Below are 14,653 nucleotides of genomic sequence, written 5' to 3'. Positions count from 1 at the left end.
TCGTGCGCAGACGGCATACGGTAATAATCATAATAATTGGATCACAGGAAAGGAAAGGAGCAGTATCTGTCACACTTGTTCTGTGGACACCTGAACCGGGCCGTAAGGGAAGAGAGGAAGGTGGGGGGTGAAAGTAGAAAGAGAGAAAGGGGTGCCGTAGTGGAGGGATCCTGAGTAATTTCGACCACCAGGGGAATTTTTAACCTGAGGCATCTGGTAGTTGTTGTTGTTGTGGCTGTAGGAAGAAGGAAAAGAAAATGCACGGGCCTGCTACTGGCTCTGTAGCTGAGCCACCTCCGCTGCCTCGTGCAGATAGAAGAGAATATAGAGAGGAAATAAAAGCAAGAGGGAAAGAAAGACGCGCGCCGCAACAACAGCCGTCGTCCACCACCAGCGGTGGCGTGTGCAATGACGGCCGACAACAGATAAAAATTCGGTGCCACGCCAGCCCCCGCCGCAAGCAGCGGTGACCCACCTGCACCAGCCCCATCAGGGCAGAGCAAAACCGCATACGGCTACGTTACTACGTCTCCGTCCTGCTAAATCTCTAGTTGAGGCCATCGCTGACTGCGCCTTCCTATAGGGTTCTGGTAAACCGGTATACGCTTATATTACCGATTTAGATAAGGGGACCCTATCGGTTAAGGAAATAGAGTAATAGCGAGTCGCGAGTGCGTATGCTCAGTGATTACCGCACCCCCCGCCTATTCATCGCAGCATTCCATGCGTTAGCTTGTCGACCCGCAATTACCCTACTCCCGTAACCGGTAAGGCACCCGTATTCTAAATCTTCCTAGTATTACGTCTTCGTTATGCTAAAATCCTCTACACTGGAGACGTGCTAACGTACACGCATACCGGTTTGTCTGAAGCCTCATGCTCACGCGTAAGGGCACGCATAGGTGTGGCAAGGCGTAGGCACTTCACGTACGCAGCCGGGGTCCGGTGAACCAATGTACGTCTACGCTAATCCGCCTCCGGTATGCTGAACTTTTGTACATCCTGTCTTAAGTAAGCCTGTATTCTTACCACTTTGAGCGTCTCGCCACCTGTCGTGAACGGCTGTTCTTTTCCGAGGCTCTTGGAACATACATGAGTTGTTTGCAAATTAACTTGAGACCTACCATTCTGGTTTGCGCCCCACCGGGGTGGCGCAGTGGTTACGGCGCTCGACTACTGTTCCCAAGGATAAGGGATCGAATCCTGGCCTCTGCAGCTGCTTTTCGATGGACGCGAAAAGCAAGACGCCCATGTGCTGTGCGATGTCAGTGCATGTTAAAGAACCCCCAGGTGGTCGAAATTTCCGTCCTCCAATACGGCGTCTCTCATAGCCTGAGTCGCTTTGGGACGTTAAACTCCACAAACCAAACCAAACCATTCTGGTTTGCATGTCTAGGATATTGACCATTGTCTGCAAGTCGTCACCTGAGTTTCTTAGTAAGAAAATGTCATCAGTGATTTCCAGATTGCTGAGCTATTCTCTATTCACTCTTTTCCCAACACCACATCTGAGTGAGTTTGGAATGCGCATTCCTCCAAACTGTGCATTGTGCCGTCGGTTATTGCGTGTTTCTGCGCAAACTATGAACTAAGTATGATTGCGGGAGGCCCTTTGTGATTGAGTATGCTGCAGTGGTTCTTGCGATTTCTACGTTTGTTTCTACGTTGTTTGCATAAGCGGAACGGAATCGGAGTGCGTTCCGCCCAGCCCGGAGAATATATAGCTATCGTCAGCGAATGCGCGCATTATATTCAGGAACATACACCCGCTGTTGAGCTTTTTTTTTTTTTTCTGTAAAACCTTGCCTTGCGTGTCGGCGGCACACTTGTGCATGCGTTATGAGTCTTATGACCAACGCTAAAAAATGTATTTTAATGAACCAAACAAGAGGTGATATATCATGTATGGAGTATTCTAAGACATTTGTTAGCATATCTTAAAGCATACACTATCCACTGCGCAAAAGCGCTGCAAGACCAAACACTCGCATCGTCCTTCATACGGTAACGACTTGTATGCACGCGGACGCTTGCATGAGCTCGTACAATACGAAGCAAAAAATGGTAACATATGACCACTGCAATTACGTCACGCCTGCAACCTGTACGAAAGAGCCGATTCGCTGAGTGGAACGAGACAGAAACCGCTTCACTGGCCGCCTAGCAAGAGCAACAGAGCGCGAATACCGTTTAGAGCTGGAGGTCCTGAACTTGTTGCGCACATCGGCCACACGCCGAAGAATTCAAGGCTCGTTTTTGGGTCCATCCTCTTTCTCCGTCGTGTTTCGCTTGTTTTAGAGATAAGACTTCGCATTCTAATCTGCGCTCGCCGCTCTGTATTCCAACGGTTGTTGCCCTCTTTGACGGCGAAATAGCATTCCTCGAAAACCTCATGGATACGTCGTAAATGATAGTTGTAGGAATCCACGTGTGATTGCGACCCAGGTATTTCGCTCTTTACGTAATGTTTTGCTTTAAAATGTTTCGTGCTCAGTATTAAAATGACATTTTCGCTCTCCTTAAGAATTTCTGCGGGATAAATAAGCGAACACAGATAAAAGGCGATAGGAAAGACGTGCAATTTTCAACGTTTGATTAAAGTTGAAAGTTGCGCTTCTGGCCTATCGCCTATGCTTTTCCTAAGTCCATGTGTTCGTTTATTTAGAGCACAGTATTTCTTAAAGACCATGTACCGACTAGCCTGTCAGAAAATATTACTTCAGCAGCTTTGCTTCGCGTGACGCTAAGCTGCAAGTCTAGCCTGGCTCAGTCTTCCATTCAAATTTTGCTTAAGGTGACCTAAACGTCACCACAATTTTCTTCTCCTTTCACTTAAACTGTTACAAAGTTTCGAAGAGTTAAGGCTTCACAAGAAGGTCTGACAACGAGAGGAATAAAAACTAATTCCACACCACGTCTGGCGACTTCAGGCTTAGGTGGCACTGTAAACAATTTGGTTGGGCTCATTTAAAAAAAGGCAGGCTTTTAGAAGCAAGGAAATGAAGGTATAATTAGATCATCTATTTTTTTCATCTATGAAGTTTGTTAGCTAATTCAGTTCGACTGTTAAAAGCATGCAGTGAGATGTAAATACACGAAGTCGCTCGCAGCATTTTGCCCAGCTCGAACTGCTCAAAATTTGTTGTACTATATGGCATGCGGCAAATAAAACCCAGGAGGTAATGCCGGAAAATTCCGGTCATAAATTTTGATACATTCTGAGAACAATAAGAAGCCTTTCACTTTCGCCAGAAAGGTCAAGAATATTGCGTCCCTTTCTATATAACAACTGTTAAGCACTTGTACTAGCCCCTGATCTCACCATGTCAAAGTAGGAGAATATCTTAGCACTTGGGGCGTGTATGGAGCAGACGACCGTGTGTCCCATGGAGGCCATCCGCTTCAAGATCTGTACGCACATCAGACTTGATACGTTGTCCAGGCCGCTGCATACACAAGTTAGTAAAATTACACAGGGTAAGCATACTGTATCGCGAGTATCCAGCAATGCTGACTCAGACATGTATGTTCCAGCTTTGCAGACTCTCAAGGGAGGAAAGGGGAATTATAAGAGCTGGCGTCGGCCGCTGCACAGGTGACGCACCTTCACAACCGATATTGTTTGGCAATCTCAACAAAATGCATTCCAAGATCATATTTAAAGGGCTGTCTTTGGCTTCCCTCCACCAGCGGCGATAAGATTTTGGCTATGAAATGCTTTATATACTTATACTATCATTCCCGACCTTACTTGTTAAATCTAAGTTAGTCGTTTGGCCCCATTATAGACTACTAAGAATTGATCGATTGACGCTGAACAGCCATACTGTTTAAGTCTTAACCATGACAAAGTTTTATTTATAGAGATGAGCCATGGGACTCACTGCATTCGTAAATATTTTTTTATTCTTATATTAGCGTTCACGTTGCGCAAGGGCCCCACTGTTTCCACCTGAATTAGTAATATATGTCCTTATACTATTCGAACATGCATTAAATCAAGTGTATCGATCGCAGTATCTGGCTTTACGGGAACCCTAAAATATCAGCGAAAGTTCGATTCCGTCAGCACATGGACAGTGAAGCAACTTGTTCTTGAACCTCCACATTACAGGTCTTCGAATGGCGATAACAAAGCTGTGAACTCTGTATTTGTGCGCGGGATTCTGGCGTCAAGCCAGCGGTAGTTGAACAATGGAGACTTAACGCGCCGACTCAGAAGTGGCGCTGTTGCGACACCTTTCGTCATCAGGCATGTGTATGTTAATGAAGCAGCACGTAATGTATTAGAGATAGGAAGGGGATCTAATTATCCCTTTGAAAACACACATCCGCTTCTCCGCACCCAAGCGTGCATAGAGGCCCGACACATGAACGTCGATGGGGCGTGAACATTATAAAATTTTGTACAGGGCCGCTTATTACACAGTGCATTGTTCTATCCACGTCATCGTAATTCCCACAACTGATATTTCCTCTCCTATCATCCTATTAGCGACTATTCAATTTGGCCACACTCAAGCCTATTATCGCGCACCTACGCATTCTCTGCGTCTCGAGAGAGAGAGAGAGAGAAAAAAAAAGCAGGTGCAATTTCAGGTTGCCTGTCTTAGACGCAGGGTATACCTATATTAAGGAAGCCCACAGTCGAGCAAACCAATGGAAGCATGGGAAATTTTTCTTTATTTTATTTTCTATTTGAGAAGCTGATCTATGAGGACATTAGCAGCGTAATCATTCCTAGGCTAAAGATACGACAAAGATATAAGAAGAGGTCAGAAATAAATGATTGCTTTCATTAGTGCGCCCTTACCTCTTCTTTCTTCTTATACATATTTCTGGACCCTGGAAGGCTTTTATGAAACGTATATATATATATATATATATTTCGAAGTATTTTCCGTTGGCTTCCGTAATTAAAAGTTGAAGAGAGTAGACACTTCTTAGAGACACATTTATTTGTTGTCGACGTTTCGGTAGGAGCCCGACCTATATCAAGACTGTGCTACATCGCTTAAGCAGTCACCGCTACAAAACAAACAAAGCAATAAGGCAATAAAATTGGCACGAGCAAGGACACTTCTTAACAAATTGAACAAAGAAAAAAAAAAGAGGGGGGGGGGGGAACAAATCTGGGAGGAGGGTGGGTGAGGACTGGGGGACGCTCCAGACAAGAATAGAAATGAGAGAACGGACAAACGCAGTGCGGGGTGGGTTCACCGACCAGTGTAAGGTCAAACAGGTGTTGTAGGGAATGTGGCGTGTGCGGGCGCGGGTATTCGGGAGGGAAGGTTTTAGGACGTAAGAATTTTTCGCACTCAAGAGTTAGCGCATAGCTTGAAAAAGATGCATTTGTGGGTGCGATTAGCGCCGGTTGCCTTGGTTGTCTTTTGTGCCTTCTACATAGGATGAGTTAGCGCATAGCTTGAAAAAGATGCATTTGTGGGTGCGATTAGCGCCGGTTGCCTTGGTTGTCTTTTGTGCCTTCTGCATAGGATGAGCGGTGGGCTGGGTTGTGAGAAAAAAAAAAAAGGAAAGAGAACGGAGGGAGAGGGGGGTTGGAGTGAATAGTCACCTCTGAGTGGACTGAACTCTAAGCACGTGGTATTTCGTTTTTCTTTAGCCGGGGCGTCGCAGTACGGACCGCAGAACGGGTCAGTAGAAGCGATGTGCGGAATTCGGAAACGTTCTAACCCCCCCCCCCCCCCTGACCTCGCTTTTCATTGCTGAAAAAAAAAATGAAAATAAAATGTGGCATTGAAAGACTGTAGCGTGAGCCAGCCGTACGACCTTTAAATCTTTCCTCAATAAAATCCAGGAGGCTGGCAGTCTTAGGTGATAAGTGAATAATAATTTGGTATAAGAGACAAGAGACAAAGAAATAGGTCTCTAAGAAGTGTCTACTCTCTTCAACTATATATATATATATATATATATATATATATATATATATATATATATATATATATATATATATAGCCGCCAACGGCGCGTTGATTTTCCTTCCGCTTTGCATTTATTATTATTTATCCTGATAATGATTCTTGTCAAATATCAACAGCAAAACATTAAAAAAAATTCCCCAACGTTTGCTTTGCACTTGTAGACTGTCAGCCCCTTTAAACTCTATAATAACGGGCCCCTCATCTCCCTCTCAATTGTCTATATAATATATATATATATATATATATATATATATATATATATATATATATATATATATATATATATATATATATATCTGGCGTGGAATGTACCGCTTTGTCCGCCATTTTGTCCGCTCTTGCCAGTCTTGCCAACGCCGAAAAACTCCTCTCAAGTCTCCTGCTTCATTGCATCCTGCTGTCCTGCCCGTCCGTTTGATCGTGTCGGCATAGATCTGTACGGTCCCCTTCCTACAACTTCAGCTGGCAACCGCTGGATTATCGTGGCAGTGGATCATCTGACCCGCTACAATGAGACATCATCATTGCCCTCTGCTTCCGCACGCGACGTGGCTGCCTTTATTCTGAAAAACCTGCTTATTCGCCATGGTGCCCCTCGCGAACTGCTCACTGACCGCGGACGCGTTTTCTTATCAGACGCTCTTGAGGCTCTCCTGAAAGAATGCCGCATCATACACCGCACCGCTACCTCGTACCACCCTCAGACGAATGGACTGACAGAACGTTTCAACCGCACTCTCGGTGACATGCTGGCTATGTACAGGTGGGGTCAAAAGTTCCCAGGCCACAGTGTCTGCTTCTGAGCAGTGTAGTCAGGCAGCTACGACGTCCCCAAATCTTAAAATACATGTAGAGGGTAGAAGAAGCATTAATCTAACCTCTGAGATCGTTTATAGCTTTAATGGGATCTCACGTGTCAGAATATGCTGACCAGAAGCAAAACCTGCGGCCTGGAAACTTTTGACCCCCCCCCCCCCTTGTACGTGAGCACCGACCATTCCAATTGGGACCAAGTTCTACCGTTTGTTACTTACGCATACAACACCGCGGCACAGACCACTACTGGATTCTCTCCATTCTTTGTCCTTTACGGGCGCGAGCCACCCTGTACCATGGACACACTTTTTCCCTAGCGCCCTGACGTTTCCGAATCTTCCCCGCTATCCGATGCCGTCACATACGCAGAAGAATGCCGTCAGCTCGCCCGCTCTCTCACAACAGAAAATCAGTGGCAACAAAAATACCTCCGTGATACCGGCGAAGCTTCGTCATATCTCCCGAACTCTCTGGTGTGGCTCTAGGTGCCCTCCACAATCCCTGGCCTTTCAAAGAAATTTCTTGCTCGCTACCACGGGCCATATAGGGTCCTCCAGCAAACATCTGCAGTCAACTACGTAGTTGAGCCCGTCACGCCCTCTGCGGACTTGCGTCGCCGTGGTCGTGAAACAGTTCACGTGAACCGATTGAAGCTATTCTATGACCCCGCTGTGCTTTCCGCGCCATAAGTCGCCAGGATGGCTCCTTTTTTTTACCCGGGGGGAAAATGTACTGTGATAGTCAGCACTTCAGCCATCGACATGCACCAGTGCGTTGTGCGACGAAGACAAAGAAGAAGTACGCTGGGCTCGCCGTTGCAAGGTCCTCTCCTCACAGCTCTCCATCTGAGCGTCAATAAACGCTCTATTACAATATATATATATATATATATATATATATATATATATATATATATATATATATATATATATACATATCCATGTGTATATCCATGTGTGCCCTATACAAAATCTGGAAGAAATCCAAAAGTGCATTTAAATTCGCGGCCAATAAAATCTGCAGCTTCGAATAGTCGAGCATATTGATGCAGCAACTGTGGCGCGAATTTGAACCCTTAGTTATCCTTGATTTGTTTGTTTTCATCCTCCTACTGCTAAAAAAGCATGGGTAACAATCAGAAAAATAATAAAAGACATTTCTTTAAAGAAAAGTTGTGATTTCAAAAGATCACAAAAGGAATCATGAATTATCTAAGAATGGCTCGTGAAAATAGTGAACAAATTTTGAGACTTGTTAAAAAATACGTCGATGGTCTTTATACAGTTTTGCAGTGTAGCTTCAATCGCAAAATGTCCCCTTCTCCAGTTTTTTTTTATATTTTTTATTTCATTGTTCATTTTCAACTAGGTTTTACCGCTCCAGGCCGGAGCGGTAAGAGTAACACTATTACGCAAGGCCTTCGTGTTCTGCGTGGCAAAGTACAGCGACCCGAGCTCCCTTTCCCTGCTAGCCTTGTCTTGCCCCAGACAAGTTTCTCGCTGTTGTTTATTGTTTACAGTGGACTGGCGACAAGCAGGACATGTCTTGCGCGAAGCGTCATAAATGCAAACGGTTTTTTGCGCGCTGCATGTTGAGAAAGTAAGGAAGCAACATAAGCGTAAAGCGTCTATGCTTCCTGTCTAACATTGAGAGCAGACAAAATGCGCATGGAGAAAATAAAAAAAAGTGAAGGGCGGAACGCGTGTCCTATATCCTGGGGTAGTATTGTTGTTTGTATCTGCGACATCCTGCTAATGTCTGCTGCGTGAGCATTCTGAGTCTCAGCTCGCATTACGGTCATCGCTGTCTCAACTCCTATGGAGGTTACGGCGAAGTTCATTCTCCTTCCCTTCCTTGTTGTGTCTTCCTTCCTTACTCTTTCTTTGAGAACAAAAACGAAACTCGAGATACTCCGTACTTTGGCGACCCTGCCTGTCGTCCGACCTCTGCTGCGATGAAATAAAACAAAAAATAAATAAAACACCTGACAAGTCAACAAGGAAGTGTATCCAGTCAAACGGAGCCCCCTTCAGGCAAACGTATAAGGCTTTCTTGCTGGGACAAATTGAAGTGAGATCAGTCTTCGTCATCAACATTAAGATCTCAAGACGCGATAACTGGCATACTCTTTGCGAACCAAGCATTTATACTGAACCTCGCCACCACCCGGCCCTTTCGCGGAATGCCGCTACGGAGCGATTCCTTTCGTTGCACATGTCCTAGGCGTGTGTACCTGGTGGGCTCGTCGAGAAACAGCACAGGCGGATTGTTGACAAGCTCCTGGGCGATGGCCAGTCGCTTCCGCTGTCCACCGGACAGGTTCTCGGTCCGAGTGTTGCGGCACACATCCAGGCCCCATTCTTCGATTGATCGCTCCACCTGTCAACAGTGAAAAAAAAAAAAAAAAAAAAAAGGGGGGGAAGTCGTTGAGGTGGTGTGTTGTGAGCGGAAAACCTAGGCAGCAGCTGCTACTGTTATGAAGCAACGACAACAGGGTGAACTTTGACTCCAATGTACGGTACTGCGTATGGAAATTCGAGCAACTACTGGCGATGAATGTAGAAAACAAAAATGCGAATTGTAGCTTGTGAAGTCTTTGTCATTTACTCTTTAAAGGTAAGGGGAAGGCTAGGCATCGAAGTGGCCGAGTAAGGTATGCCTTCTCTCAAAATGTCCCGAGGAGGATTTCTTGCCAATAGCAAAAAAATGAAGTGCTTAGCTGTGGCGCGACCATTTGGAAGTTTGGAATAATCCAAATGTGCGAGGCTCTACCTCAAATTCATTATCTTCGCAAATAGAAAGAAACGGGCGAGAAAGAGAGAGAGAGAGAGAGAGAGATGAAATTATAGATTTTGACATCAGGAATATCTCGCAAGTCGCTTATAGAGGTAAAATATGGCTTGAGATGTAATGCGCGGTTTAGTCGCATTTTAACTTGGTCGCGGCACGTGCCTTCTAGTCTCTAGACAGCATCCACGGCTTGCTTGTGCTTGCATTTTTTTTTCTTTTTTGTCGACAAAATCACTAAGTATAGTGGCCCTCAGTAGATTGCGGACGCGTTTGCTGAGTTGCACCAGTTTACATATATTTACCCTAACCACAATCTACTGCGATCTTCATTAGTGAATCGTACTGCGTTTGTCAAGTTAGTGCATGGGTGTAGTGTCGTCTTGTGAGCTCCAATGCTGTTCTGCGCTGTGCTATGCTTATGGCACTTCCCGTCTGGTCGGTGAGCAGTTCTGGGGCCATTTTCTACTTTATGCACTGTTTCGTGCTTTGTACAATGCGTGAATATTATTTGCTCAACTTGCAAGCACAGTGTTAACAAGTAAGGAATCTAACGCGCAGGCTATGCTCGCTTCCGTAAAGGCAACTCGGAAATACCAAAGAAGTAACCATAATGACAGGTAAAAGCGAACATTCTTTTTTTCTGTTTCTTCCACCGAGTTATTCGTCAGGCAGTCTCATCATTATACTGTATAAATGCTATCCAGAGGATTTAAGGTGACAGTATAAAAAAATACATGCACAAAGTCCTACAGTTCGGGAAAATTCAGCGAAAACATTTTTGCCATTCTGCGCCCAATTGGAGATTGAGTAGTGCTATCCCACAGGCAGTCGTTTTCTTGCATGCTTCTTTACTTGCAACTTCGAAATATGTGCTTGAAATATAACCTTTGCCACCGCTGTGCAGTAAGCCTCCACCGTGCGGTGTACCACCAAAAACATCACAGTGCAGGTGCCCCTCCTGGGCAAACAACTGAAAGGTATACTCACATACATTCTCTGTACGCGCCGACAGATGTCGCCCCTCTGTATTACTTTCAAATACAAAGAAACAAACAATACGTGGCCCTCAGACATATAATCAGCGCACATATCTTAAAAGAAAACCTAGCAATTAGCTCTGAAACAAATATTATGCACGTCATGCTCTGCTGTAAAAGAAAAAAAATAATATGATTACCGTGTTCAAAAGCTGACCATATTAAACATTAAGAATGTAAGCTATCAGCATAGCTGACTTAAGCGCTAATCCTTAAGTCTGCGTTCTTCACAGTTTCGCAGTGCACGTGAAAAAGAGATGGAGCCAATGGCCGGTAATCGCACTGCTTGGAGGGTGCTAATTCCCCCTGGACAATATTTGTTCGGTAACTACAGTCCGTATCTTAGTTAAACCTGATTGTGATGTCGCTTTTTTTCTGCGTATATATTAGTCTTGAACTGTACTCATTTTTATTTCAATAATCGAAAAAAAAAAACGATAAAATATTGCTTTTAAATAAGCAAGTTTTACTTAAAGTGAACCTACAGCGCCGGTGATGAGGCCGTCAGGGGAAACATTACAGGTTCATGTGCACTCTTCTCATAAAGAGCAGTGGCTTCCGGGATGCTGAATATGCATTTAATTATATAAAATGTATACACCGCTGCTACCCAATGCCAGCTCATACTAATATAATGTCACTTAACGCGGCTAGAATCACTGTCCATAGCCTTTATGCCGGTCGTCGTCAGATAGCAGTACACTTCTGAAGCTCCGCAATTCTCTTGAATATATGTTCCCCACTTTCATTATTTTTTTGTAATTATTCGTGCAATAAATTTTGTGATTTTATTAGGCAGGATTTCATTTACATATTAAATAAATTTTAAGAAGAATGCATTATTAAACTACGGGTAGTGTCGTGCCCTATATTTTGTGCATTACCAACGCGCAAGCTAAGACAGCTGTCATACGAAGCGCTATACACTATAGCGATATGCCTATTTAACATGTATTTCATTGTCGGCGCATAGCACATAAGCATTTTCGCTTACTTTATTTGATCACCGTTTGCACCAATATATACTCTGGCAACTTCACTAGAAAATATTGTCTTTTGCACGGCTAGCTGGTGATGCATTGAGACATGTATAAGTAGCGCAGACAGATACGGGCAAAGGAGGGAGATGACCACAGCGCTGTGTTCGTCTCCTCCCTTCTAACCCTGTCTGCCTGCGCTACTAGTCGCTGTTTCAGTAGAAACTTTGTTCTACACGTTGTTATTCAGAAGTGGAAACATTAAGAGAAATGAAACGTGAAAGGGAGGCAGCGAAGTATTCAGAAGTGTATTTTACCCATTTACACCTTACACTGCGGCATTGTTTTTACGTGTAACCTGAAGGGATAGTTTCGGAACTATATTTTGCTCGACTCTACGTAATGTTATCCAAGTGGAATAGCATCCGAAAAGACTTTTTTAGCAGTTTTTGCAAGAAGGCTAGTCCAATGGTAAATCTGGGTCACTGATCGCTTGTTCCATTCGCAAATCAGGAGCAGTCGCCAAGCCAATATGGCGTGGTGGGGGTGTATTTTTCGCCTCCAGCGGCTCGAGAAAGCATCCGGCTTGCTCTCTTCAGAGCACTCGTATTTCAAAAGCAGATATGGCATGGATCTCTGCGAGATTTCGGTGCTCTGTCGCGGAAGCGGTCAGACCACTCCCGATCTGCGACTGGAATTCCCTTTAGTTCCTTCAGCACCTGCGCATATAAGCCAACATGCCCGCTCCCCGGCTCACCTTCTTCACTCTGTCCTGTGCATCGATGTTGGGCATGCGTAGTTCGACGCTCATGGAGATTGCCTCGTGCACGGTGAGTGCAGGAAGCAGCCGGTCTTCCTGCATGACGTAGCAGCTCTGCTTGTTGAACAGCGTCTGGTCGCGCACGAAGCCGTTGATCTGCACCTCTCCCTTGTATCCCTTATCGCTGCGAAAAAGGAAGGAAAGAAGATGAGAGACCCTTGTTTCACATTTGTACCCTCTGCCTGCTCGTATGATGAACAAAAAGAACGTTCTGCGTCAAAAGTAAGCATGAAAGAAAGCCTGATGGCCTAAAAGAGATAAAAATATGTTTGCCAGTAGATCTTATCACGAAGCATTCACATACAGGCACAGGATCCCTGCTTGGTTTCAGTATCACGCCTCAGCATGACCTAAAGTCGCAACTGTTTTTGTACGAACTCTATAAGCAAACATAGACCGCAGTTTTCAGATGCCCATTTTAAACTGTGCTTAGCGGCTCACATTCCGAGGAGTGAAAATATATGTTACCATATCCATTAAAAGACGAAATTGAAGAAATAATATGACTGATCACTAAATGGTTAAGACACCGTTACTAAGGGTTCTAACCACCGGAAGTTCTTACAGTTTGAAACCTTATGTTATATGGGATATCTGTTATATGTTGGCGAATTTGCATACATCGCGGGCCCCACCGTACTTTACAACATAAGTGTTTTACGACATTTTTTGGCAATATTTTCTTTAGCAGCATTTTGCAATAATGTCAATGAGCATTCATTCAGCAGCATCGCAGAAATACTAAGAGTTTAAACCTTGCAATTCTGATCCTTCAAGCTTCATCAAAGCCTTCCATTGCTACAGACACTGCCTCGCATGTGAATTCTACATCGCTGCTGTACTGAACTTAGCGATCTTGCTGGACATCTAACTTGTCGACTGCGGAACTTGGAATGTAATCAACGGACAGCCGATGGAGAGCCAGAATAAGAGTGAATCCAAGGGAAAGAAGCCGCAGTCGAAGCCGGCATAGTCAGCAATAGGAATGTGGTTGTGAAATTTGCCGGAAAATGGTCAGCGCGACTGATGGAGGACCGGTTTAACTGGTGACCAGTAGGTGATGCATTTGCCCTATAGTGTACGCAGCCTACCAGTGATAGGAAGCAAGATTCGGATATCGGGTCCTCATTGGTCGGTGCCGGTTGCTCTGGCGAAAACGTCATGAACAAACAGAGATCCAAGAATAGTTTCGTAGCCAGTCCCGTGTTCTGGCCATTCGAGAACTTGCTCAGGACCCAACTCGCCATGGACGACTTTTACGTACGGATGCGTGTATGATCACTTGTGCATTACACTTCGCATTTACATCACGAAAACGGTGATGGGAGGAATGCTCCCTTAGTGCAAGTGAAGTTTTCTTCTCATGGTGTCTGGCCTTTCCAACTTCGTTCTTGTTTGCGCTAATTTTAGTACAGAGAATGCACCTTTCAATTTAAACGTGTCTACAGCCAATATAGCGTATAACTTAAATAGTAAATTACAAATGTATAATAAGTGATCACACTGCGTATATGTTCTTGATAAATGATCACGTAAAAAACGTTTGAGATGACTGCGTCACCCGCATTGGTGGAATGCATAAGCATTATTTGTGGAAGAAAGAAGAGACACGGTAAAAGAAGAGGATTCCGGTTCGTGACATCACACTATGACATAACACCCCATTGAAGTTGAGTGCCACTTGACTCCCCTTAGACTCCGACATTACCCCCTTGTCTATTTCGATGATTTATTTATTTAATTGGCTCTAATTAAGCAACTAAATACTCTGAACGCACCAAAGTTTTGCTCCAGCGAAATTTTTTCATCCACTATCTAGTGCAACCATTCATTTTCTTATAACTTGTTTCGTTTAAAATTAAATCTGCCGCTGGTGACATGACATACCCGACGCCTGATTTACCTAATTGGCTCTAATAATTACCTAATTATTCTGGATGCACCAAATGTTTTCCTCAGCGAGATTTTTTCATCTTCTATCTAGTGCAACCATTCGTTTTCATATCACTTGTTTCATTCGAACGTAATCCTACCGACAAACATCTAGTGGCACGACCTTGAAAACATACGCACTTCTTACGCATTGATATGTGATAATATAGGGTGGAACAAGTAAGAAAAGGAACAGAACAAGGCAGCCTCAGTTCGCAAGCCAAGCCAATGTTTCGACAAGGGGACTAGTCCTCGTCTGAGACGAAGACAATTCCTTAGTTTCCGGAAGAGAAATCCCCTTGTCATAACGTTGGCTTCGCTTCCGAGCTGAAACTC

General features: G+C 44.4%; 1 protein-coding gene across 2 annotated transcripts in view; it reads right to left on the bottom strand.

The window, feature by feature from the left end:
* The window catches only part of LOC146185799 (ATP-binding cassette sub-family G member 1-like), a 64,622-nt gene that overhangs the window by 17,218 nt on the left and 32,751 nt on the right, over positions 1–14,653 (bottom strand). For both annotated transcript variants that reach the window (XM_084606738.1, XM_084606737.1), the window contains 3 exons: positions 12,323–12,509; positions 8,995–9,140; positions 3,323–3,446 (listed from right to left, as the gene is read on the bottom strand). In XM_084606738.1, the coding sequence (XP_084462864.1) occupies positions 3,323–3,446; positions 8,995–9,140; positions 12,323–12,509 (457 nt within the window). The remainder of the gene's footprint in view (positions 1–3,322; positions 3,447–8,994; positions 9,141–12,322; positions 12,510–14,653) is intronic.

Source organism: Amblyomma maculatum, chromosome 6 (genome assembly GCF_055883805.1).
Source record: "Amblyomma maculatum isolate TAMU_Amacu chromosome 6, ASM5588380v1, whole genome shotgun sequence".
NCBI lineage: Eukaryota > Metazoa > Arthropoda > Arachnida > Ixodida > Ixodidae > Amblyomma > Amblyomma maculatum.
The sequence above is the reverse complement of the archived record's forward strand: the minus strand, read 5'-3'. Positions and strand labels throughout refer to the sequence as shown.